The sequence below is a fragment of the Hemibagrus wyckioides genome, linkage group LG28 (genome assembly GCF_019097595.1).
Source record: "Hemibagrus wyckioides isolate EC202008001 linkage group LG28, SWU_Hwy_1.0, whole genome shotgun sequence".
NCBI lineage: Eukaryota > Metazoa > Chordata > Actinopteri > Siluriformes > Bagridae > Hemibagrus > Hemibagrus wyckioides.
In genome coordinates, this window is record NC_080737.1 from 7,822,591 (window position 1) to 7,850,215 (window position 27,625).

The window sequence follows — 27,625 nt, forward strand, 5'->3', positions numbered from 1 at the left end:
CACTGATGTATTTTGTGGTATCCTCCGTTGATGTGATCATGCTTATATGAATTATCCCACTGCCAAATGATTGGCTGATCGATGACTGGATCATTTCTAATAAAGCGGCAGGTGGTCGTTTGTTATCATATAATCTGGACCGGTAGAAGCCTGCATCATAAGTGAATACCAAACAGGCAGCCCACATATTTCGAAGGAGAAAATATTGCATAACACCTTTGTTTTTGTGTTATTCCCATCTTGACACTCCCACACTTAGCCTTTTAAACGTAGCCTCGTCGAGCGATTACACATCCGGTATGTATTAATCAGCTGTAGATGAAGTTCACAGCTTTCACCCTGGCACTAAACATTCCATCTCTGTTAAGGTCACGTCAGAGCAGATTTCTGTCTTTGGGTATTTTGACATTTCGAGTAATTATTGGCTTTTAAACACAACTCACATTTGTTTGCACTTAAATGGATCTTATTATCTTACAGCTTAGAGGAAGCTTATTTTTATTTATTTATTATAGTCAAAGTCGGTTCATGTCAGAAATGAAGAGTTTGACCTGAATGATCCTCCAGGCCTTTGAGGCTTCACCTTCAAACAAACAGGAAATGCTGGGCTTTGTTCTTTGGCGATGTATACTCACTGTCATTTTTAAATAACTCCTCTTCTTTCTTTCTGTTTTTCTTTCTCTCTTTCCACAGGGACTCAAACCCATGGATCACAATGGGCTGTCGGATCCCTATGTTAAACTGCACCTGCTACCTGGAGCTAGCAAAGTATGTACTTGTGTGCTCTGTTTTGCTGTTTTTACACAATTGTGGAGCAAAAATTCTACACAAAATTCATTAACTTTAAAATTAATTCCCACAAATCCCGTATTTTTATTGTTGATCAGAAACGTATTATGCTTATAAGCGGTCGCTAACTTAAGGTAATAACGCAGCAAGCAAGATAAATGCCTTAATACAGGTTAAGCATTACAGTTTCTGCCTTCACATCACACTTAAAATATATTGCTTAAGTCTAATTTCTCTAAATATGTTCACGACTGCATGATGCGCTAAATGACAGTCTTTAATTTGCTCAGTTTCATGAGTGTTTCCATGTACCTGCACATCCCTGATGCTCAGTGCATACTAATTAATCCGATTGCATGAATTATTCTACCGTGAGCCAGATGAGTGCCTCAGGCAGTGTGTACAATGCAGCTGACATGGGAAGTCGCTACACTAGTCCTACAGCAACGTATAGCTAGTTTTATATAACATCTTTAAGGAACATTATGTAACATTTTCAAAGCTGGAGATTCATTCAGCCCTGGATAGCAGTCTAAAGTATGACTTTTTGGCTTAAAAAAATTTTTCTACAAGAAATCTAAACTTTAATAAACCATGAATGTATGATATTTCACAACATGGAAATGTATTATTTTGTTGCATAAGAAATGTTTTTAACTAGCACAAAAAAAAGTCTGCCTAAAGAAGTCTTGCTAGCCAACTTTTATTTCCTCACACAGTCACTGTCATGCTGAATTGCTACGTACCATAATGAAATAGCCATTAATCTAATCTTGATGTTTCTGAGCCATGGATCTTTTTATAGGTGACTGTACACTGCCATAACATTAAACCCACTGACAGGTGACGTTATCTTGTTACAGTGGCACCTGTCAGTCAAGGGGTGGGATATAATACAAGACCAAATGAACAGTAAGTTCTCAAGGTTGATGTGTTGGAAGTAGGAAAAATGGGCAAGCATAAGGAGTAAAGGAGTAAAGAGAATCTCCCTAACAGTAGGTCTTGTGAGTGTTCCCAGATTGCAGGAGTTAGTACCTACCAAAAGTGGACAACTGGTGAAGCAGTAACAGGGTCATGGGCAATCATCGTTTCGTATATGGCGAGTGAAGGCTCTGATCCGATTCCTCAGAAGGGCTATTTGTAGCTTAGTAGTTACTTCGTGCTCTGTTTTGGCATTGCTCAGCTAACAGCCACTCACAAACACGCAAACACTAATTACCCACTCAATCAAGTCCATCCTGCTGCAGGCTTCAATTTTCTACACTGACTAACAATCTACTTTGAATCTGTTTTGAAGCGTTCATCCCAAACTTTGTCTTCTCGTTAAGGCCAACAAGCTCCGGACCAAGACTCTGCGTAACACCCTGAACCCCGTATGGAGCGAGACGCTGACCTACTACGGCATCACCGACGAGGACATGGTCCGCAAAACCCTCAGGTATCCGCTCACTCCCGAAGACTTCGACAATCCAAATCCCAGCTTTCGTCTTTTCTGTAGCTTTGTTATCACTATCTGATACGCACTGTTGAAGTTCTTTTCAAATCATGCATTCATCACCCAGAGCTGAGGTTTCAGATTTCACGAAGTTACACAAAGGTTATATATTCACTTTAAATCTTTTTAATTGAGTCTTGTTGTCTGCTGTGTGTGGTGTTTAAATCTGCCTGCAGATCAGCACAAAAGAAGAGATTTGCCTGTTCAACTAGGCAACTAGGTTAATCTTCTTTTAATGCGGGAGATTGCATGCATAACACATGCATTAAGCGATAATGCGTGTATGAGGATGCTAATGCGTTGCTGACGTCGCCATTCTGGTCTCGACGTTTGGTTTATATAATAATATTACGCTGGACGAGAAGTGCAAAACAAAACTTACAAATCCGAAAACACAACAATAATTCAGACAAACCAGAAAAAGGTAGGTATAGTTTGCAAATGGAATTCTTACCACTGATTGGATGACACATCTGTCACTCGAGATATTCAGGAAGTACAGCTGGCTGCAGCAGTAGAAAGTGGAATGGTGTGTGAATGAACGCAGATCTGCTCTTATAGCTCTCCGTAAATTGTTTAATCTGCAATAGCTTTGTTTTGCGTCCTTTAGGTATGTTTTTAGACATCGCAGACTAATCTTTATGCCATCATACGCTATCAGTATATCCAAAATCACGCCATATGAACATCCTTAATTAAAGTAGGCTTGAATGAATTCCATTTTCTTAGATATAGAAATATATATGTTTGTTATTTTCTTAGATTTAAAGTTGCACTTTCGATAAAAAAATGGTTTTAAAGTGAGCGCAGAACTCCACACGTACAAAAAATATAGTTAGAATACACACATTCCTACTTCTTGTGACAGATGTCTTGTCCAATCAGCGGTAAGAATTCCTTTCGCAAACTATACCTACCTTTTCCGGCTTGTCTGAATTGTTGTTGTGTTTTCGGAGTTGTTATTTTGTTTTGCACTTCTCGGCCACCATATAATATCAACGAGAACGGTTTCTAAAAACTGTGTGTAAGTGCAAATACACTGAAATTGCATAAATGCAAAAAAATTGTACAGGGTAAATGTCTAGGGTATATTAAGCTTACAGAAGCAGCAGTATAGCAGCACTGGGGTTATCCCTCATTACACAGCAGCACGGGTTAATGCGTGTCACTTGTGTATGCCACCATTCCAATTTCTAAATGGCATCTCTATTTTTATCAGCTGCAGCTCCGCGGAACCCGTGCATGTTCCATGACAGAGCGGGTAATTGACATTCTTCTAGTCTGGCAACCGGACTAATGTAAGAGAATCACGTCCTTTAACCCTTCCTCGTGTTACGTAAACATTCAGTAGAAGATGTTTGTGGTAATAAGCCTGTTTTTAGATATAAAACCATGTAGTCTCCTGGTGGTCCAGTGGCAGGATTGCGCATTCTCATTGGTACAACGCCCGGGCAGAGAGCTAACCCAGCCTCTGAAAAGTTAACTCTCAGTGCCGGTCCCAAACCCGGATTAAATGGAAGGGTTGTATCAGGAAAAGCATCCGGCATAAAAACCTGTGCCAAATCGAAATGTGCGGCCCAAATGACCTCGAACAGGGAGCACCCCGAAAGAACAACAACAACAAGAACCATGTGGTCATGTGATCTCATGGAGGGAAAAGTATTGGAGTGGAACGGAAGTCGAAACGCAATTTCACACACGTTCACAATGCTTTCCATTTTTCCTTATTAGGAATGAGAGATTTCCTCCAGTAAACATTCAACAAGCACTTCATAACCTACCTGTCTCTCTTCCCATGTCACATTCGCATAACCCCGGAGCGTTTGGAATCAGTAAATAACGAAATAACGCACGTGTTTGTGACTAAATCGCTCGCGGGTTAGGAGTGGAAGGGCAAGCGTGCCACATCTCTCACGCGTCTGTCTGGACCGTAGTGAAATTAATGAGGCATGGCGACGGCTCTGCAGAGATCGCTGGTGATAAACAGCGCGACTCTGTACTTTCTCAAGACTGCTAATGACTGCTGGCGAAGTGTTAGCAAAGCATTAACCCCGTCAGTCCCGCCGTCCAGAGATATTTCCGGCAATATAGAGATGTCGGATTCAATTCAGAAGCTTTGTTGTTGACATGCAAAAGATGAAGGAATGAATATTTATCCTGCGTAGTGATGGATCGTAGGTACAATTTGTTATTTCCTGTTTCGGAACCATGACCCACCACGTGACCTACACGTTCTTATTGCCAGAGCGCGTTTGCATCTGCGAGTGTGTGTGTGTGTGTGCAGGTAATATGTATTGATCTGGGAGGGCCCACCTGATGATTCACCATGGCTTTTCTTTAGGCCCGTCTCCTGCTAGTTTCCATGGAAACACAAAGTATCCTTCAAAGGTCTTTCTTTTTTTTTCGGGGGACGAGCGCTCGCCCTTCATGCAAATAAGCGCTAAACAATGCCAAATCAGCAGCCTCCGATCTGTCATTTTCGAAACCGTTCGGCCCGTATATCAGGACCGGGCTTTTTTATTCGAGTGCCGCGTCTAGCTTCGACACGTCACGGCCTGTAAACCCAACCTCTCTGCTCTGCGTGGACAGTCAAGGAATGAAATGATTTATTATATGTGTGTCTTATATGTTTCTCTCTCTCTTATCCTCTCATTCTCTCTACTGCACGAGCAAACAAAACATCTAGATCGTAAACGTCTTTCTGTAGCGATCCCACATCTCTGAGTAGGAGTCACTCAGCACTCACATTTCTAGACTTTCTAGAATTTTCTATCATTTACAAAAAGTCCTGTTTTCTGCTTAAACACGCTCTAAGTAGCACCTTGGAGTTTTTTAGATGATTTACTGATTTACTGAGATGGTAGTAAGAGTGTTCGGTCACTATGTACGAGAGGTCCACATACGGAGCATCTCACTTCATTTCACCTTTATCCCGAGTCTAACATTTACCCATGAGTAATATTGGCTTTGTAGCTGAACATCTAGAGGAAACCAATTAAACTGCAGGATGAGACACAGGCTGATGTTTGCTTTTTGATGACACGGCTTCAAAACGACTCGGATGTTATCAGGTGTATCATTCGTAGAACTGGCCAGAGTCATTAAAAAAAAAAACCTCAAGACTATTTTTTTAAAGTGTGAATTGTGCTTTAATACTTCAGATTATTGCACATTGTCTTGACTGATCTGGATGGCGTGAGTCAGCGTGAGTCAGTCCTACAATCTTCAGTCATTTATTGTTATATGAAATGAGCAGATTTAGCCGCTAGACATTCTCCGGAGTCCGCCTGTACCGTGTGACTTTAGCCTTACGCTAAATAAGGATAGCTTGTAAATGTCGATCTGAAGACTACGGATGCTAGCGTAACCCGCTCGTAGCTGCTTCCTTTCCTCTGAGACGCTCTCTTTGTAAGTCAGTGTTTACGTAACGTGAGGCTGAACCGTGAGAAAATTCATTCTATGGGTGTTTTATATCCAGGATGTATTTCCATTAAAAGGAGAGAAAAAAAAGCAGTGTGTTAGTAAAGTGTTGAGCCTCCACAGCTTCAGTGCACCTCGGTGTGTAATTATTCATCTAATTAGATGGTGCTAATTAATGGGAAATTAGCAAAACATATCTTGTTGAAGTCCATATTTAACACGCAATTTCTGTTTCAATTCTTTTCAAGCTCCGTCTAAAGGTTACTGAGGTACATCAAAGGTTTCCTAATGGCTCTTAAGGGTGAAACGTATACACTAAATAGAAACTTATAAACTAAATACACTTTGTGTTGGTTTTATATTATTTTCCAATTCGATTCAATTCAATTTTATTTGTATAGCGCTTTTACCAATGAACATTGTCTCAAAGCATCTTTACAATACATAGGAAACGAAAGACATGTCCTAGATGTTTGACAAAACCATCCCTAGTGAGTAAGCCTGAGGCAACAAGGAAAAACCCCCTTAGATGGTATGAGGAAGAAACCTTGAGAGGAACCAGACTCAAAAGGGAACCTCATCCTCATTTGGGCGACACCGGAGAGTGTGATTATAAATTATTCTAAACACCGGAGAGCGTTTATGAACAACATGTGATTATGAACAGCGTCCTTTCTGCAGTTATGTACAGTGTGATGCAGATACAGCATATGTAGAATGTTAGTGTGTGTATGGTTGTCCACATAGGGTTGGCATCGTCGCTTTGATGATATACCCAAATCCTCACGAAGCAGAATTCAGCTGGAGCTGGTCCATCTCTGGATGCCTGAGGATCCTCGCAGGGTTGGCCTCTGCTGTTATTTTAATATGAGTAAGAAAAGCGAGGAGAGAGGATGTGTGTTGAGACTCCTTTACAGATGAAGTGACATGACGCCTTCTTTATTTCTAATATCCGTACAAATCGATGTAATCCTTCTAGGAGTTGATTCCCATCCCATCTCATCCCACCCAAACTCTAGTTCCAGGAAGTGACACGAGTTGATTTTAGTTCAGCGTGTCACCTTAGTGACCGGTTTATCTGAACTGTCAACTCCGGCAGTTATTACAGCACCTTATATTGATTGCCTCTGTGCTACAAGTGTGCGTTGTGTGGATTTATGCTTCGGCTCTTAATCCGGCCTGTAGGGTTTCAGTAGAAGTCATTTCAAAAGAAACACCTAGCCGTTATTCCTGAGTATTGACATATGACGGGTTCGTGTTCTTTCTGGAAAAATCTGCAGAGAGTCCAGAGCTTGAGAAACAGAGCTCTGCTTTTATACGTCGACACTGAAACTTTAGAAACGATTTGTATTGGCAGCAGGCGAATGAAGCGATCTGGCCGTCTGTCTCGCCGCAAAATGGGTTACTCCATGCCTTCCAGGGTCTCCTTCATTCTCGAGCTGGTTTGTCCTTATTATTTGTCATCTCCCGCTATCTCCCCAGGTGGTGTTCTAACAGTGGGCTTTACCCCTAAGCTCAGTCTGACATGCTTCCTAGTTCCACTTTTTATCTTTTTTTAATGAAATCTTCACAGCCCTGTTGATTCCCACTTCTGATTGGTCAGGGGTCATCACTATCACGTTGATTATTTCTCCTAAAACATCGCACTTTTCATCCCTTACACGTAAACGTTCTAATTATCCAACACCGTCTCTTAAGATGGCAAGATCTATGGAGTAGTTACACTATATGAGGTGACTCATGCAGTACCTCTGCCTCGTAGCGCTAACACGTTAATTAAGAATGGGCGGTAAAAACAGCTAACGGATATCGTCAGGTATTCCTAGACCTCATGCGGCTTTATACGCTCTTTCTCACCTACGACAGCAGCCTCCAATTAAGCGGCACGATTGTTTTCTCTCGCGTAAAAATCTGAAAGCTGACACCGTGGATTCCTCCTTTTAATTCCTGAAACTACAGGAGTCCAATTTCTACCACATTCTACAACAGTTCAGATTCATTCGTGACGGCTAACTGTTCGGGTGAAAACCTCACGTACTTTACAGATTAGAAGGAAAGCGTTGTGCGTGTGCGCTCTTACCCCGAGCCGAATACCAGACCTTTTCCTGAGACTGTGAGTGAATGAGAGTATGTGGGTGAGTGAGTGGGCAATCAAATACCAACCAAATCCCCAGCACACCTACACATACACACACACACACACATACACACACACACTGCAATAAAAGAAAAGCCCTGGGAATAGTACATATGTACACTTACTTGTCAGGTCCATCTCACCTACACATGGATTAAATCTTATATAAAATAGTAATATCTAGTAATATCTATCTAATATTTCTATGCTACATGATGTATCACTTTCAGCATTATAAAAAACTTTACATCGTAATATTTTACAGTCATTAATCTAAATTGCACTGTTTCCATAGTAACTTAACCAGCAGATGTTCTGTGTATCTTAATGAATAATTGAATGAATGAATGAATGAATGAATGAATGAATGAATGAATGAATGAATGAATGAAAGAAAAATGTGTGTTTGTTAATATGGTGTAATTTTCTGGACTGAAATCTTTCTTTGTAAAAGAGCAAGCTAGGGTTTTTTATTATTATTTTAGATTTTATTAACCTGGAATATAGCAATGACAGGAAATGACACAATAATTTAAAATGATATCTAATGTCAAACTTTTTCCCGTCTTCCATCAGGCTCTTAATAATTCATCGCTGCGTGTCGTACTGTCAAGATTCAGTTCGGCCATCCTTTCTTTTTCTTTTTTTTTTCCTGGAAAGCTAGTGATTTGTAAAACTGCCCACTACTTCACAGGAACACTGGCTAACCATCTGTCAATTCCTGAAGAGTTACATGATACACGGACAGAGCTATGAGTCACAACCTATCTAGATTTAAAATAATGATGCTAGAACTTCTAAGAGCATCTCTTGTATGTGAGGCAACAATTACTGTGAGAGGAAAGAGATGACTGAGTTATAATTGTAGTAATTGAGGGTTGTTTTATACATTGATCAGATTGACATTGGTTGTTTTAGACATGACCTTGGTTTCGGGCTGGTTTGGTGCTGCAAATAAACAAACAAAGCAAAAAAAACCCCCAGAAAACTCACTTCATTCACTGGCCAGAAATCCAGTGATAAGGGGGGGGAAACTAGTGTAGCATAGGAATCACAAATATCACTCGGGCATGGAGAACATGGAGTGGGCTAATAGTTTAGTTTTGTGTAGCATATCACCTTTATTTTATTGTTTGTCCATCCAATATTCAGAACGCATGGAATTTCTGCCTTACTACAGCTCTGTTTATTGGCTCGGCTTGGGCATCGTGGCTCAGTTTAGCAGCTCGCATTGTCCTTTGATTCTGTGTCATTTGATTTGATTCTGTGTCATTTGATTTGATTTAGGGTCATTTAAGTCAGAGTCATTTGATATGATTCCGAGTCATTTCATTTGATTTTGCTTCATTTGAGCATCTTTCTCACTGCAGTCGAATCTTACTATGATCCACATGTACCTGGACCAAGACTACCTTGCTTACACACTCTTGGGTCGGTTGTTTTGGTCCACACCTGAGCATGATTGGCATGTTCTGACCTGCACAAACCAAACAAACCACACTGGGGACAAAAACTCACCAGGGTTCGATTGAAAACACAGCAAGAGCTCTCACTGCTTTATTTAGAAGTTGGTCCCAATCCAACTTCCAACAGAAAATTCTACATAAAGAAGAAGCAGCAGCATCTCCATCCTTCCCGAGCATAAATTTAGTCTCTCTCTAGTGGCGTCATCGGGGGAAGAATCTTGCGTTCTATCATTAGGATCATTAGGAGACGTGTCATGTGGGAATTGGCAGTGAAAAACACTAGTGTTAAAAACGAATTCAATATATGTTATTGCACCATCTGTGCTAATGGTAAATTAAAATTGTTTATGAGAAGTGCGTAAACAAGATACCGGTCGAAGCTCTATTCTGTAAAACTCATTTTTCTTGTGTGTGGTGTGTTTAGGAACAATTTTGTGTATCCAGCCAAATGTAATTATTATCCGTGCCAAAGAAAAACAGGTGTCTCGGTTGGTCCCACTTCATACAGCAAATGGCACAGAAATCACATTTGGATACAGATGCCAGGTTCGAACCCCGAGGATAAAATGAAATATTCTCCTGGAGCAAGTCTCTATAATTAGTATGAGTTTAGCAGAGTAGCATGTTGTGAGTTTCACTTAAGAGAAATCTCTTTTCTTTTTGCTCATTATGGCACTTTTCTAAAAGTTAAGGAGAAAAAGAAAAAGCGATGGTGTTTGAATGGCAATTTGTTGTAGACTTTATATGCGTCATTCTTCCGTACATTATCGAAATAAATAGCCTGTTCTTGCAATGGTTAGGGGGGAAATTTTCAGGGATGGATTCTCGAATGCGTAAATGTCAGAACAAATCCCGACGTCTATAAATATCACTGCTGTTCTTTTAGTTCAGCCAATCTTTTCCTCCTGATTCGTCTCTTTTCAGTGATAATCCTGCCAAACAGAACAGATCGTAAACTAAACAATCCCATGACCTCACAAGCACGTTAATTAACAGGCTTTTAACGAGGGAAGCCAAATTTATCACCGACGTACAGCCACAAATGAAGCTTAAATGAACAGGCGCTGGAGGATGCAGCCTTCGTGATTAATGAACCCCTGTGACTGTCAGTATGTCCTGTTAAACTTCACCTAATTACATTATTTACATCCAATATCCTGACCTCTGCCTCTTTTGTCCTACCTGTAGCGCTGATAAGGTTAATGGCAGCGTTTAATCTTGTCTCCGTGGTTACAGGATTTCCGTGTGTGACGAGGACAAATTCCGGCACAACGAGTTCATCGGCGAGACTCGGATCCCCCTGAAAAAGCTCAAGCCCAACCAGACCAAGAACTTCTACAACTGCCTGGAGAAGCAGCTGCCTGTGAGTAAGATTCTAATCAGCAATCTGATCTGAGGTCGTGAAAATATTATAAATCATTTGTTACAGTGACAAATACGCAAACGGGAAAATTAAGGATTTACAAAGGTGCTTGTAGCTGCACATGCCAACATGATTACTGATGCTCTTTAAATTGAGGATTAGAATTGAATTCAGTCTAATCTAACAAGAAATTGGTCGGTGATTGAGTTCCATCATGATGATGATGATGATGATAAAAAGCAAGCGTCATACATGATGTTAGACTTGTGTCTAAATCAGACTTGAGTTAGACTTGGACTCGTGTCGCATTTGAGTCACACACTGACTCAACTAGGACTCATCCATGATTTGTGTCGAAAATTGATTTGGACTCGCACTTGATTGATTTAAGATGCGACTTGGATTTGCACCTGAATAAGTTGCAATTTGACTTGGACTTGACGGACTTGGGATTTGCCTCTGATTCGCAGTTGATTTGCAAATTGATTTGGACTTGCACATGACTGACTTATGATGTGTATATAGCAGCCAAATGATTAGTAATTTAACCTGGACACTCACTTGACTGATCTGAGTGATTTGACTTGGACACTCACTTGACTTGCAGATTAATTTGGACTCACACTCGACTGACTTGGGATTTGACTTTGACTTGGACTCTCACTTGACTGATCTGGGATTTGACTTTAACACTCACTTGACTGATTTGACTTGGAGTCTCATTTGACTGATCTGGGATTTGACTTGGACTCTCACTTGATTGATCTGGGATTTGACTGGGATCTGGGATTTGACTTGATTGATCTGGGATTTGACTGGGATCTGGGATTTGACTTGATTGATCTGGGATTTGACTGGGATCTGGGATTTGACTTGATTGATCTGGGATTTGACTGGGATCTGGGATTTGACTTGATTGATCTGGGATTTGACTGGGATCTGGGATTTGACTTGATTGATCTGGGATTTGACTGGGATCTGGGATTTGACTTGATTGATCTGGGATTTGACTGGGATCTGGGATTTGACTTGATTGATCTGGGATTTGACTGGGATCTGGGATTTGACTTGATTGATCTGGGATTTGACTTGGACTCTCACTTGATTGATCTGGGATTTGACTGGGATCTGGGATTTGACTTGATTGATCTGGGATTTGACTGGGATCTGGGATTTGACTTGATTGATCTGGGATTTGACTGGGATCTGGGATTTGACTTGGAAGCTGGAAAACTGCAACTGATTACATGTCACCCCAATTTACTTTGGCCACTTTTTTACGTTTCCCAAAACCAGTTGTAAATTAGCTCCATGTGTGTTGCAGGACTTTCTAGACTGTCAAGTATTCCTAAGAGTTTGAATACCTTGCGACTGTTTTTTTATTTGTCTAATAAATTTAACCTTTGTGAAAGAAATAATTGTTTTAACAGCACTCTGTTTCTGCGTGGTTAAAATCTGACAGCAAACTCGTACATCAATTTCCTCCAAAGTAACAAAGAAATTCAACACACTAAAAGCGCTTTGTTGACATTTTGAAATGTTACAGAAGAAAATGGAATTATACGCTCTCTTATAAAGAAGATTGTTCTGTTTAAGTCTTGTTTATAGAAATAAATTGGCATATCAGCTGTAGTTACACACTGGATCTCATTCATTTGTTCTGATATGAGAGTCTTTATTTAATAACGCACTTCCTGATTGAACGTTTGGCGGCTCTTTAGTCAAGGCCCTTAGTTTTGGCATCATCTACGTAGATTCTCATCGGTGATCTCATGTACAATAAGTGGATGATTTTGCTGAGATATTTTGTGATGGTTTTGTGAAGTCACATCGCATGTCATATCTTTTTTATTGTTTTCCTATAACAGCACACCCAGTTGTATTTTATTCCATACTTACTGTATATAATATCAGCTTTAATTAGTGGTCTATGCTTTTCCATACCATACACCAGCAATGGCCACCTTATCAAGGTTACTTACCATATTGGCCACTTTTTACATTTCCTACCTTTATGTTTCAATTTTTAAGTTAGGCCAAATCCCAAATTTCTTCCCATTCACTATCATTACACACTACATAAGGTGGAACATGAGGGCCAATACAATACCTTTTGCTCAAGATGTCTGTTTTTAAGTTCTCTTAATTTGTGACATACTGCACAGTGAAATTCTTTCTTCACATATCCCTTCCTTAGGGGTTGGGGTTTAGAGAACAGGGTCAGCCATGATGTAGCACCCCTGGAGCAGGGCGGGTTGGCTGGCTTACGCAAATGCCTGAGGCTTGAACCACGATCTTCCGGTCAATGACCCAGAGCCTTAACCACTTGAGCTATCTTAATTACTTGAGCTCTTAAATATTCTCAAAACATCAAAGCAAAGGAAAGGCATCAGCACACGACCACCAGTCCACCAGATATCACTAGAGTGCTGGATGATTCTCATCCCCACAGTGATACTCGCATGTGTCGTTATCCGTTTAGCCCGAAAGAAAAGCAGCTAAGCAACTTAAACTTTGCCACGCTCGGGATCGTGTCTCTGCAGCTACTCTTATCCTCTCTGGTTCAACAAAGAGCATGTTCGATTCTCGCATGAGAGTCGCCTCAAGAGACATTCCAGTGTGCGACACGTACAACCTCTGTCACAGTAAATTCATTGCCTGAGACCTTCAACCTTGAAGGAGCTCAAAACCAAGGAAGACTTTCCCCAATTAAAACAGGCTTTCTTTAAGCTCTAGTGCAGCTGTCTGAAGATTAGGCTGAACTTTTTTTTACTTGCTAATGAAAAACACCTCTGTCCTAAGACGTTCCTGAGTCCAGGCTTTGTTTAGTGGTAGGATTACATGAGCAGGTTCAGGCACAGTAGCCATGCCAGTAGCTCACCATTTCCTTCTCAGCAAACACATTATCTGGACCTGCCCTTACACAAACCCCTTTATTAAAGTGCCTGTTGTTTCATCAGACTGGTAAATGAACCCAGCACAAGGTCAGGCAACTACTTGAGATTTTAGACTAGAATTTCTCTCTAATGAAGTTCAGGACACGTATTTTGAAGAACTACACCACTAAAGCATTATGAACTTGAACGCTGTATAATATAAACGGCTGAATGAAGGTTATTTTTTATTCTGGTTTTCTTTTGTGGAGGCCTTCTACGAAATGTTCTTTCGCAAATATGGATTTCTCGAATAAATAAGCTGTTTAGCACTCGGTGGCTTCTAGGCTTTACATTAATATCTTTCCCATATTGGAAAACAAAGTTCAGCGAAAAACATGTTAGTCTCAGTTGGTTCCCAGAGGTTTTTTTGTTTTGTTTTTTTTCATTTCAAGTACCATGAGAAGTCTCTTTAGAAAGCCTGGGAGATGTCAGAGGGTTCTAAAGCTCTTGATTACCAGGCTCACAAGCACTGCAAGCTGAAATAAAATGAAACTGCGGCAGATCCCTGCCAGACTAATACGTTTTGTTTGTGTTTGGTTTGAAATCATAGTTCTTGCAAACCTATTAGTTTGGATTGTAATAGGAAAGGAAATGCGATGAAGTAGTATTCCTTTTTCAAATGCTTAGTAGCATGCCTAGCCAGTAATGATACAATGTGCTGTTCTGATTTATAGCAGTAGCTGATTTGGGCCTTCTCAGTGTTTTTATAAGAATTTGCTGGCTCTGTCATGATGCTTGATGATGTATGATATATCTAAGATGCCATATGATGATTTAAGTCCATAAACTACCTCCAGATTGAACTCCAGGAGTATTTTTGTTTGTTAGTTTGTTTGGTCTCGAGCTCAGTAATAACGCATTCTCAGTTCAGATTCATTTGGTCAGCAGTGGTCTCTTCTCAGAAACTTTCATTTCCTCACATATTTGTCACAGTCATTTAATGTAACAAATCAGTGCACTGGTCAGCAAAAAAAAAGAGAGAGAGAGGGAGAGAGAGAGAAAGTCCAGAGGAAAGCAAGTCGATACAGTCCATCACGGCTGCTCATGTCCGGCGGCAAATTATCCGAGGTTCCGCGAGCAAAGCCGTACTGTCAGATCCGAGACACATGCTTGATAGGATGCCCTCGATAGACGTTTAAATTTAACACGACACCACTTAGCAATCACCCAAGCATGCATTGCTGATAGTCACTTGATGTTGATGATGATGATAATGATGGCGGCGATTTCTTCAACAGGTGCGGAAAACCAGGCCTAGTAACTCATCTTACTGTATATATATCAGCTTTAATTCTGCTTTAATCAATTACGTTATCTCTGGTTGTGTATTTTTAAAACTGAGAGATTTTTTCTTTTCCATACCCTACATCAGTGTTTATTGGTCACTTTATCAAGATTACATACCGTATTGGCCACTTTGTACATTTCTTACCTTTAAGTATTATCAATTTAGGCCAAATCCCAAATGGCTTCCTATTCACTACATTTCATAGGGTAGAACATGACAGTATTATAGAAGAAACTATATACTAGGGTCAATACAATGCATTTTGCTCCAGGTTTCTGTCATTAAAATATTGGCACCCTTGCTGGCATAATGAAGTGCTTTTGACTATAGCATATGTTCCATGTCTAGCGAAGGAAAGGCATCGACTCAGGACCACTGCTGATGAGAAATCATTTGGTTGCCAGGTGATGGAATTCGTACAGTAGCGCGTGTGGTGTTTGTTCGAGCGGATCGTGAAGAGATGCAAAGGTGGGACTTGGTGGAATGATGGGTTCTGTGACACGCCCACCTTTTCATCAACACAAGTTGAGTTGTGATTCTACATCGTGAATTTGTTTCTAATCAAGGACTCCTGCATTCTACAAGCATCTGACGCTCTTGATGTACAAGCTAATAAGCTGTTGAAAACCTGTCGTCTCCTACAAAACCTATCTCACTGTCTCTCTCTCTTAAAATCAACCGTCTTGCTTGTTCTCTTACATAAATGTTAATCCATCCTTCTTATTTGAGAGGATCAGCCATTCATCTCACAGCTAGAGAATGATTAAAGATGACACAGAGGTTGCTGTAAACACCCACATTCAAATATCGTGATGGATCTCCAGTCTGAAAAAAGTTTAACCTGCTAATAATCTTTTAGATCTTCTCTTCGAACTGAATCCGGCTTCTGGAGCAGCTACCAGCTGGCTGCCAGCATGAGCTGTTTATTTAGGGGTGGAATATTTGTGAGCGTGTGCATGGGTGTGTGTACGTGGCTCCAGAGGGGACGGAAATGAGACAGCGCTGCTGTGGGCGACGAGCAGAGACGCCTCCTCCACAGCTAATTAACTTCATGCTTGATGGACCGAGGTGGCTTAGAGTTCAGGAAGAAACCCGAAAAAAAAAAGACAGACTGAACTCCGACGGCCGGGAATCAGCCGGGAGGCAAAAAAAAAAAAAAAGTCTAGACGGCAAGATGATATTGTAGCGATGATTACGATTCAGACAAAACTAATCACTGCGAAATGGGAAATGTGCATATTGGGGTTTTGCACCATACTGTGTGTTCTTGCTTGCATAACTCTAACTATATGAAAAGCAATCACTCACATCATTTCAATGATGAAATGTGAAGCGCTCTAAGATCTCGCTCTGGTCCGCTCTCTTTTTCAGATCGACAAGACGGACGATAAGTCTCTGGAGGAACGTGGGCGCATCATGATCTCGCTGAAGTACAGCTCGCAGAAGTGCGGCCTGGTGGTGGGCATCATCCGCTGCGCTCACCTCGCCGCCATGGACGCCAACGGCTTCTCCGACCCTTATGTTAAAACGTGAGTCTGTCACTCGGCATTCTACTGTCTGTGTGGTTAGAAAAACTCAAAATTCAATTCGATAGACGTTCAGGATATAAAATTCCCTGAGATGATATGAGGAAGGAACCTTGAGAGGAACCAGACTCAGAAGGTAACCTCATCTTCATCTTGGTGACACCAGAGAGTGTGATTTTAAATCATTTCCCTTCTATAACTGTGTAATATATGTGATTATGTAACCAGAATATTTATTCTAGTATACATGAAGATACAGTTTCATTGAACTGATCGTTGATGGAGATTTGAGTGCAAATCTGTTCATATCAACTGCTGTCCAAAATCATCTCCATGGTTTCTCAGTGGTATAATATACTGATGTAATGTCATGTGTAATGTCATGGGAGAGAGAGAGAGAGAGAGAGAAACAGAGACAGACAGACAGACAGACAGAGTAAAACAGAGAGACACAGACAGACAGATAGCTGGACAGAGAGAGAAAAAGAGACAGATAGACAGACAGACTGAGAGACAAACAGAGTCAGACATACAGATAGAAACAGAGAGACAGACAGACATAAAGAGAGTCAAACAGAGAGAGGCAGTCAGATAGCTATATAGATAGACAGACAGACAAAGAGACTGAGAGTGAGAGAGAGAAAAACAGAGAGACAGGAAGAGACAGACGAGGCAGGGTGACAGAGAGACTGACAGAGAGAAAAAGAGAGAGAGAAAAACAGAGACAGACAGACAAACAGAGAGAGAGAGAGACACAGAGAGACTGAAAGAGACAGACCAGGGGCAGAGGGACAAACAGAAACAGACAGAGAGAGAGAGAGAGAGAGAGAAGTAAGGAATGATTAAACGGTTGTCACGTTTTTATTTACAGAAAGTTTAATCACCTTTCATTAGATCCAGGAGCATGAGGCACACATTTCCATGCGAGTCCACGGCCTCAGGGCCACAGAGTTCAAATAATATAGAAATAGATCACTGGCAGTGGAAGAAGGTGATCAATAAGGAGCAGCACTCCAGGGGGTTCACTTACCACAATTTACATTCAGTGCTGAGTTCTGAGTTCACAGCCGTGGGACGAGGGCAAGAAAGCACAAATTATTGCTCTGCGAAGAACGAAGTCGGAACAAGACATTCTGGATTTTTCCTCACCAGACACACAGACACACAGACAGACAGACAGCGAGAAACAGAGAGAGATAGACAGACAAAGTGTGAAACAGAGATAGATAGATAGATAGATAGATAGATAGATAGATAGATAGATAGATAGATAGATAGATAGATAGATAGATAGATAGATAGATAGATAGATAGATAGATAGAGAAAGAAAGAAAAAGAGACAGATGTGGGGCAGGGACAGAGAAAGAGAGAGACAGACAAAGAAAGAGAAACAGAGAGATATACAGACAGAGAATGAAACAGAGGTAGGTAGGTAGATAGATAGATAGATAGATAGATAGATAGATAGATAGATAGATAGATAGATAGATAGATAGATAGATAGATAGATAGATAGATAGAGAAACAGAGACAATCAGAGAGAGAAAGAAACAGAGACAAAAAGAGACAGATGTGGGGCAGGGACAGAGAGAGAGAGACAGACAGAGAAATAGAAACAGAGAGAGATATACAGACAGAGAGTGAAACAGAGGTAGATAGATAGATAGATAGATAGATAGATAGATAGATAGATAGATAGATAGATAGATAGATAGATAGATAGAGAGACAGACAGACAGACAGAGGCAAACAGAGAGAGAGAGAGAGAGACAGACAGACAGAGAAGAACAGAGAGACTGAGAGAGAGAGAGACAGACAGACAGACAGACAGAGAAGAACAGAGAGACTGAGAGATAGAGAGACAGATGAGGGGCAGGGACAGAGAGAGAAAGAGAGCGAGACAGAGAGACAAACAGATGAGGGCAAGAAAGTACAAATTATTGCTCTGTGAAGAACGAAGTGGAGTCATTCTGGATTTTTCCTCTCCATGATGAGTAACGTGTGATAGAGGTTATTGTCTAGTGAGGATTAAGGAAATCTGAACTCACTGCAAATGTGTTAATCTGCCATGATTAGATAGATTAGGGATTTAAAATGCTTAGGGTGTGTGTGTGTGTGTGTAAAAGAATGATTGAGAGAAGACACAGCACCCTCATACACACTCTGAACCATGCATAAATGTTTCATTAGAATAATGATCTCAGTGTCTACATAGAGAACAGATTTAGGCTTTGAAACATTCTATCTGCTTATAAATCATGGCCGGATTAGCGCATTCTCTGTGAGATTACGCCGTAGCATCAGGCGGCTTGCCGAGTTACCTGTCGGACCTATCAGTGTCCAGGGAGAGACTTGACTAAGCACCTGCAGTGAATTGCTAGAGCACTGCTTTCACAATGACCTCATCCTCTTCCAGCTGTTAATTAGCGTGCTAGTGGTCATTTAGTCTTACTCAGAACCCACTCGCGGGTTTGTTTGTTATTGTTTCAGACAGAGTTGTGATAAAGTCCCGAGCCGAAACCCTGCGAGCTGTTTGCTCGGTCACGACGGGAACTGAGTCATGAGCTTCTCCACCAAATAAACTTCTCTCTTCTTGAGGGAGACACAATACGGCCATCAGAAAGAGTTAGTCAGAGTCAGTCGCCGAGAGAGAGAGAGAGAGAGAGAGAGAGAGAGAGATAGGATCGCTCTTCTGTGGCGAATTGGATTGTTGAGGCTTCAGGATGCTGTGTCTCAGTATGCAAAAAGTGTTTCTGTGGAAAAGAGAGAAAGAGAGAGAGATAGTGTATATGAGAGAGAGAAAGCTCCCAGGGGTTTGAGAAGAACTGGGGTGTACTTTAAAGATAATCCAATTTACCCCCTTTCACTCTCTCTCTCTCTCTCTCTCTCTCTCTCACTGTCTCTCTCTCTCTCTCTCTCTCTCTCTCTCTCTTTCTCTCTTTCTCTCACACTGTCTCTCTCTCTTTCTCTCTCTCTCACTGTCTCTCTCTCTTTCTCTCTCTCTCTACCTTTCTCTCTTGCTCACTCTCTCTTTCTCTCTCACTCTCGCTTTCTCTCTCTCTCTCTCTCTCTCTCTCTCTCTCTCTTGCTTTCTCTTGCTCAGTCTCTTTTTCTCTCTCTCTCACTCTCGCTCACTGTCTCTCTCTCTCCTACTCTCTCTCTCTCTCCCCCTTTCAAGAGAAAGTTACTCGCTGTTACATAAGGTGTGTGTGAGCAGGTATCTCATTTACATAAAGAAATAAATCGAATGGAGGGGACGGATGAATCCACACACAAACACACACATTTGTCGTTCTGTCCTTCCGAATGATTCCTTCGATCAGTCTAATTGTTAATGGTACAAATTAACGTTCAGCCCCACATTAAACCTAACCTTAACCCTTAGCCTCAGTCACTAAACACTCTGAGAATGTAAAATACGAAGCTCTTCTCCAACACATACACAGCGCAATAGTTCCAACATAGCTGTCACGTGAACGTGCTCTGAGAAAACGTCTTAAAGCTGAGCACGCGTGATCAGTCACGACTCAATCCTAGCTAAAAGTCTTAGTATAAAAAACATTTTGCCTTTAACTTGCTTAAGTCTTAATCAAGCTGGGTGCACGTTTTGCACCGGAGACATCGTGAGCTGGTTTTCTTGCGACCGTTTTAGGTTCCTTTTTAAACTATCATGGTAGGATTATACCAGTCCAATCCTAATCTAATCTACGTCCAGTGTAAACTTAATTGTATTCAAGTTGCATTTCTAAAACCGCTTCCTTTCCAAACCGTTCAATACACAGAACTGTTTTTTTTGTCGTGCAACAGTGCATCAACAACACACAAACACTGAGGCGCGGTTTAATCTGCTCCGATCATGACCTCCCTGTGGGGAACTTCTTTAATCAGCATCCAAGGCCTGAGTTTCTCCGCACACTGGCCTTCAGAGCAGCGTTATTATCCGAGGGTCAGCGCAAGCTTAACCCGTCATGTCAAGCTCGTTAGTAAGCAAGGCATTCAGGCTCTTATTATCTTAGCAGGATCAAATTAAACATGCGCCGGTATCTCTTTTCCGTTTGATTCAGCCTCGTTTTGTCTCGTTGTTTTGTTTCATGCCTGATGCTGGAAGAGGAAACAAAATGAACAAAGCGTGTATGATGTAACACTGCCCTCTGCTGGAATTCAGTTGTTCCGTTGCTTCCATTGATTTGTCAGATTCAGTATTATTTCAGGATTATGTTATTACGCTTGTACCTAAAATAACGTCTGTGTCTTTATGGATTTCAGATACCTGAAACCGGATGAGAACAAAAAGTCAAAGCACAAGACTGCTGTCAAGAAGAAGACCCTTAATCCAGAGTTTAATGAGGTAGACCTCCATTACATTATCGTCTTAGGAATATTGGCAGGATTGACCTTCATATTTTACTTATTTCCTCCTGTGATGTTTGATATGGACCAAAAAAGTTTAGGAGAACGCCATCACCACATACTGAACCTTTGGAGCTTCGTTCTTGAAGTCTTGATTTTATACCACAGCTCTCTTACTCTGGGGAAGGAGATTATTGCAGTATTCATAATCTGGTAGAAACACTGATGTTTTTATATCTGTTTACATTCCCAGAGTCACTTTGAAGTCTCTATGAATGAATACATTAACACTGGTTCAATAGGTCACAGACATGGGATACCGTCAGCCTAAAAGCAGGGAAAACATAAGAGCTAGTGTAAGTGTTTCAGGAAGAGGTAGGTCTTCATCCGGTGTTTGAAGACAGTCAGTGACTCAGCTGTACGGACATCTAGAGGAAGTTCGTTCCACCACCTCGGTGTCAGAACAGAGAAGAGTCTAGATGTGTTCCTACCTCTTACCCTGAGAGAGGGTTAACAGGCGAGCAGTGCTAGTAGATCTAAGGGAGCGAGGTGCGGTGCAAGGAGTATTAATAGCTTTGGTCGTCTATTTCACCTCTCTTGCTGTCATCCCCACTGTAGTCGGATGCTCATACACCTATCAGGCTCGGACTCCACAAGACCTCTGAAAGTGTGCTGTGGTATCTGGCACCAAGACATTTGCATCTAGAATCCGTTTGGTCTTTTAGGTTGTAAGGTTGAGCCTCCATGGATCTGTCGAGCACATCCCATAGATTCTGGGGAAGGTGTCAAGTCAACTCCTTGTCATGTTCCTCAAACCGTTTCAGCAGGTTTTGCAGTGCGGATTTTCCTGCTCTGACCTGGTTTTCTAGTCATCACCATGCAGCCCTTGTAGCCCATTTTTGCCCATTTTTCCAGCTTTCAATACACTGAACAGACTGTTCACTTGCTGTGTATTATATCCTACCCCTTTGATTGACAGGTGCCACTGTAACAAGATAGATAGATTAATGTATGGATGGATGGATGGATAGTTTAGGTAGGTAGGTAGGTAGGTAGGTGTTACAGCTGATTGTATTTCCAGTACTGATTGTGTTTAATAGTGTAACTGTTATATTCATTAAGTAACTGGTAGAGGTTTAGTCAGATACTGATGTCATCTTTGACATTTATTTGCTTTTCGAGTTGCTTCTTCTCTCAAGCTCTTGGCCACTTTGTTATTATTCACTGTTACAGCTGTTTCACGTGTCTCCTCGTTCACACAGGAGTTCTTCTATGAGATCAAGTATACAGAACTGAGCAAGAAGACCCTCGAGGTGACCGTCTGGGATTACGACATCGGTAAATCGAATGATTTTATAGGTAAGGATGTTTATGGTATCTGTAGTGTATATCCTGTGTCCCATGGAATCAGATAGGAGTGTTGATGCATATTTTTTTATCCACCCAGGTGGAGTGTCTTTAGGCATCAATGCTAACGGCGAGCGTCTGAAACACTGGTTCGACTGTCTCAAAAACAAGGACAAGAAAATCGAGCGCTGGCACACACTCACTAACGAACTACCAGGTTCGGGCTTCAACGACTGAAACCTGAGGCGCCAGCACCCGTTCCCCTTCCCGCCAGAACGTAACGCTCGGCCTTCGATCGTCACCTCCAACGCTACAGTCCAGAGATGGGTACCAAAGTGACCTCTTTTTTTTTTTTTTCCCCCTTGTATGTACTTCCCCTGGTGTTGACCTTACTGTTCGATGTGGCTTTTGAGCTTCTTGAGCCAGCTTGTGTTGATACTGTATGAAGAGGTGTTTTTTTTTCCCACTTTCCCTCTGCAGGGCATCGTGTACAAACGTTTCAATACCTTGCTGTTCTCTCCGCTTCTCTCCGATGTTCAGTATGTATTCCAGAGTGTTGTTTACACCAGATGTTCAGATCACCTCAGATCAGGGGGCGTGGCTGGATTAGACCTGCGCGGAAGAGATTGTTTACATCTAGTGTCCAGTTCATAGTCGGTATGTCTGACCACAACGGCAAAAAAATAAATAAATCTCTTGTATTAGTCTAGGCTATGATAAAACACTTCGATGGATTTTTTTTTAAGATGATCTATTTTTATTCCATTTTATTTTTTTTATTTTTAATTCACGTAACGACCAAGTGCGGGAATGTGTTGTTTTTATATATATATATATATATATATATATATATATATATATAAATCCACGCTGTTGAGAATGTGACACTAAAAAAAGCGCCAGACTCAAAGTCTGTCCTGTTTACATACAAAAATCGTTCAAGATCCCGCCAAGAATTCGGAGCAATCCTACTCCAGGTATTCGATTGTAGTAGATCCGGACTGTCATACTGGGAATGTAGAGTACAGTAACGTAGGTGTAGATGTCGTTCAGCCTGACGCGTTCAACACGCCGCTGTGAATCATTTCCTTTCTCTAATGATTCCTAGAACCATGTTGAAACGTGTGGGTTTAAGAAAAAAAATACTAGAATCGTTTTTTTTAAATATAAATATATATATATATCATTTACACACTAAAGAGATCTTCTGGCACAATCAAAAAATATTTAGCCTGCATGGATTTCAGTGGTTTTCTTAGTTGTTATTATTGGAATTTTTAATACGTATTTATTTCTATTTTTTTTTTTTTTCGTGTAGTATATTTTAAATTGACGTGGACGTGTTAGAGCTCTAGGAATGTCGATACCTTCATATGCCCAGGCATGTGTAACTGAGGTCTTTAGTACGTCGAACCTTTGCTTCAGTAAAGCGAATCTTCTATCAAAGCACTCGGTGCAACAGCCAGACTTGTGACATCTTTTGTAATCCGTTGCCTTTGTACTCTACGGCGTTAAAAAAAAAAAATACAGTAAAAAAAAATAAATAAATAATAATAATAACAATGCATGCGACGTTCCTTAAATCTGACTTTGCTTAACGCCCTTTGATGGATTTTGCTTAATGTTTGATACTCTTCTGTAAAAGAGAAATCGTCGACTAAAAAGCTAAAAGATCATGGAATGTCCGTGTTTTTTCTTCTTGGACGTTTTTTGTACCCTCATCGCCTGTTCCGGCTGCTCTAACATCCGGGGAAACGTGATCGCATGTAACAAAAAAGAAAAAGAAAAATCTTGTCTTGTTTCGTTTCTTTTCCAATCTCAGGCGATTGTTTGCATTTCCAGTGGTTCTCAGATGAAACTGATATGTTCCTACTCCTCCTTCACCGTCACTTCTTGCACCGAGCGGCAGAATTATCGTGCCTTTTCTTTTCTAACAGTGTTGTGGGGTTGTTTTATTTTTTTGGTTTGTTTTTTGCACCGCTCACTTTACAAGGATTCCTAGACAGAGATTAGCTTTTAATATGGAATAACTCTATGATAACATTTGGCATATTTCTATTCCTGTCCAAGTCGGTATCTTGTATCAGTCGGAATATTATCACTTGATGAGACACTGTTTGTGTGTGTGTGTGTGTGTGGGGCGCTGGGGTCCTGGGTTCAAGTGGATGAAGTTTAAAAACGACACGTTCTTTGTTCCTGTCTATCTCTCTTTCTTTTTTTGCTTTATTAATCACTGCACATTAAACGAAAGGGAAACAAGCACTGTAATGTAGAAACATTAACCACGAGACAGACACAACACAAAATGAATTATTTAATGACACATTTCTAACACTATTCCTCATTTTCCGATTCGAAAAACACCAGAAACCAGAACGTGTCGTTTCCTTTATGTCTGTTTGAAGTATTATATCTTGCCTGTTTTTTACTCTGGCGAAGGACGTGCTATTTATATATGTTCTGATTTGGAAAAAACCATGTCTAATAAAGTAGAGAACCAACCTGTTTGCCTTGTTTTCAGAGCGGTTATTTTCACAGCCATCATCCATCAGCATCTCTACTGGGATCTAGGAGGATTATTCTGGATTATTCTATAAAACCAGCAAGGACGTGGACTTAAACGTGGCCCGGTCTGGCTGACGAGAGGGTTAACTAGTAATTACAGAGGAAATACTTCACTGTGTTTAAATGTTCTGAGTAACGTTTTTAATCTTATTTACAGAAAAGCATTAAACACGTGTAATTCAGGAGTTCAGCCGTCACCAGCTGACTTCCAGACACACACATCTGCTCCGAGACTTCCAGGCAAGACATGAGGGTTAGACTGACCTCAGGTTTCCGTAGCACTTACCAACACAGTGAACCTGGAGCCTACCTCAGGGGTCTCACACACACACACTCTACAGATAATTTAGAGCTCATCAATCACCCTACTATGCATGGTGGAGGAAACTGAGGAACCCAGACGAAGCCCCCAGAGCACTGGGAGAACTTGCAAACAATTGTAAAAAAAAAATGTATACTTTTTAACCCCAAAAGCTCGTCTAGCACTAGCTCTGGAATAAAACACTTTTCTTAAATATACAAAACAGGTCAATTTGACCCGAAGGTGTTCAAGACGTCATGGAGGTGTGAGTACTCAGAAAACACCTCCAATCACTTCCCAATAAGGATTAGAAACAATTCAGCCTGCTCTAACAGTCCTAAACTGATTCAGTTCAAAATCTAGACTATAAAGAAAGCCAAACTTCATTAAACCAGAAACCTGTTCATTTTTAGAGCGTTATTTTTACTCTGCACTGTGATTTGTTGCTGGAATCCGTCTTAGTGAGCTGCCATTATACGCTAAATATTTCCTGTAACTCTAGAAAGTTCCAGCTACTTAACCATAAAGCATGTTTAGGAACGTTTCTTTAAATCGATTCGCTGTTTCTATAGCAACCACGATTTGAGTTGTAGTTCTGAGCTGCTGGTACAGAAAATGAATCGGCCCCTTCTGACCAATCGGATCATCAGTTCAACCTCTCCTTCTGCCACATTCACAGCGGTTCTTCCTCCTGGGTCTGCGGCTGAGACTTCTGCTTCCTGTCAATCAACAATCAGGGTATGTGAGCTGGAGAGAAGCTTCAAATCAACAAGCAGACCAGTTCATTACTTGCTCGAGGTGTGACTCCAGACATTCTGTGTCTACTAGTCAACCAGTCGCATACATCATCAAAACATGCTCTGTTCTCCTGATGAATGGATGAGCTTCAGATGTAATGTTAAGACATAAAAAATATATCCCACCACATGACAACAGGATAAATCAACGTTACTCACGTCACCTCTCAGTGGTTTTAATCTTACGGCCGATAGACGCCGCCTATCAATCAGCAGCATGAATCAGAAAAATTGAAATGTTTTGGTAAAATGTAGTCGAGAGAACATTTCTTTCCCATTTATTACACATCAATGATTGTTAAAAGAAATAAACATTTATTGATTGACAGATTGATTCATTACAGTTAATCAGTATTTGTCTGTACCAGGCACTTCCTGTTTTCTTTCTCAGCCCGAGCAGAGAGAATTCCACACCTAAGAAATACGTGTGGGAAAAATTTTTGTTCTGGGATAAATCTTATTCATTCTGTAAGACAAATCTGGTTCATTATACAGTAAACCTACTGGAAATAATCGAAGAGTACTTCTGTGTGTGCTGTACACTGACCAGGCATAACATTATGACCACCTGCCTAATATTGTGTTGGTTCTCCTTTTTGCTGCCCACACAGCCCTGACCCATTATGCATATGCACTGTGTATTCTGACATCTTTCTATCAGAACCAGCATTAACTTCTTCAGCAGTTTGAGCAACAGTAGCTCGTCTGTTGGTTCGGATCACACGGGCCAGCCTTCGCTCCCCACGTCCATCAGTGAGCCTTAGCCGTCCATGACCCTGTTGCCAGTTCACCACTGTTCCTTCCTTGGACCACTTTTGATAGGTACTGACCACTGCAGACCGGGAACACCCCACAAGAGCTGCAGTTTTGGAGATGCTCTGATCCAGTCGTCTATCCATCACAATTTGGCCCTTCGTCAAACTCGCTCAAATCCTTACGCTTGTCCATTTTTCCTGCTTCTAACACATCAACTTTGAGGACAAAATGTTGACTTGCTGCCTAATATATCCCACCCACTAACAGGTGCCATGATGAGGAGATCATCAGTCTTATTCACGTCACCTGCCAGTGGTCATAATGTTATGGCTGATCTGTGTAAAACTGTATGTCTAGAGTTGGCCTCATCAACATTTATATAAAGAAAACTGAATTAATGTAATAAAAAATTCTACAATGTTACATGTATAGGAAATTAATACAATTTATTACTACCTGGATTTCTTATTGTAGAGATTCCAAGGAAGTTTACAATAAAGAGCAGCAACACATCATTTTTCTGAAGATTGATAGATTATTATTATTCTGTGACGTGTTTTTTTCTAAATATTCTTAATTAAGGCAATATATACACTATATTGCCAAAGGTTTTGGGACACCCCTCCAAATCATTGAATACAGGTGTTGTTTTTCAGGGGTGGCGCTTGGCCCCTTAACCTCAACTCGATCCCCAACACCTTCGGGAAGAATTAGAACAGAGACTGTGAGCCAGGCCTTCTCATTCAACATCAAAGCCTGACCTCACAAATGCGCTTCTAGAGGAATGGTCAAAAATTCCCATAAACACACTCCTTAACAATGTGGAAAGCCTTCCCAGAAGAGTTGAAGCTGTTATAGCTGTAAATTGCGGGACCAAAGGTGTTCTATCAGGTTGAGGTCAGGACTCAACCTGGTGAAGTTCCTCCACACCAAACTCACTCATCCATGTCTTTATGGACCTTGCTTTGTGCACTGGTGTGCAGTCATGTTGGAACAGGAAGGGGTCGTCCCCAAACTGTTCCCACAAAGTTGGGAGCATGAAATTGTCCAAAATGTCTTGGTATGCTGAAGCATTAAGAGTTCCTTTC

General features: G+C 41.0%; 1 protein-coding gene across 1 annotated transcript in view; it reads left to right on the plus strand.

Moving 5' to 3' along the window:
• LOC131348488 (double C2-like domain-containing protein beta) overlaps window positions 1-24,623 on the plus strand; it is a 71,991-nt gene extending 47,368 nt beyond the window's left edge. The window contains exons 3-9 of the mRNA XM_058383503.1: window positions 694-768; window positions 2,118-2,227; window positions 10,544-10,670; window positions 16,266-16,423; window positions 20,688-20,769; window positions 22,034-22,130; window positions 22,219-24,623. Of these exons, the coding sequence (XP_058239486.1) occupies window positions 694-768; window positions 2,118-2,227; window positions 10,544-10,670; window positions 16,266-16,423; window positions 20,688-20,769; window positions 22,034-22,130; window positions 22,219-22,355 (786 nt within the window). The 3' untranslated portion in view covers window positions 22,356-24,623. The remainder of the gene's footprint in view (window positions 1-693; window positions 769-2,117; window positions 2,228-10,543; window positions 10,671-16,265; window positions 16,424-20,687; window positions 20,770-22,033; window positions 22,131-22,218) is intronic.
• Window positions 24,624-27,625: the final 3,002 nt, after the last annotated feature.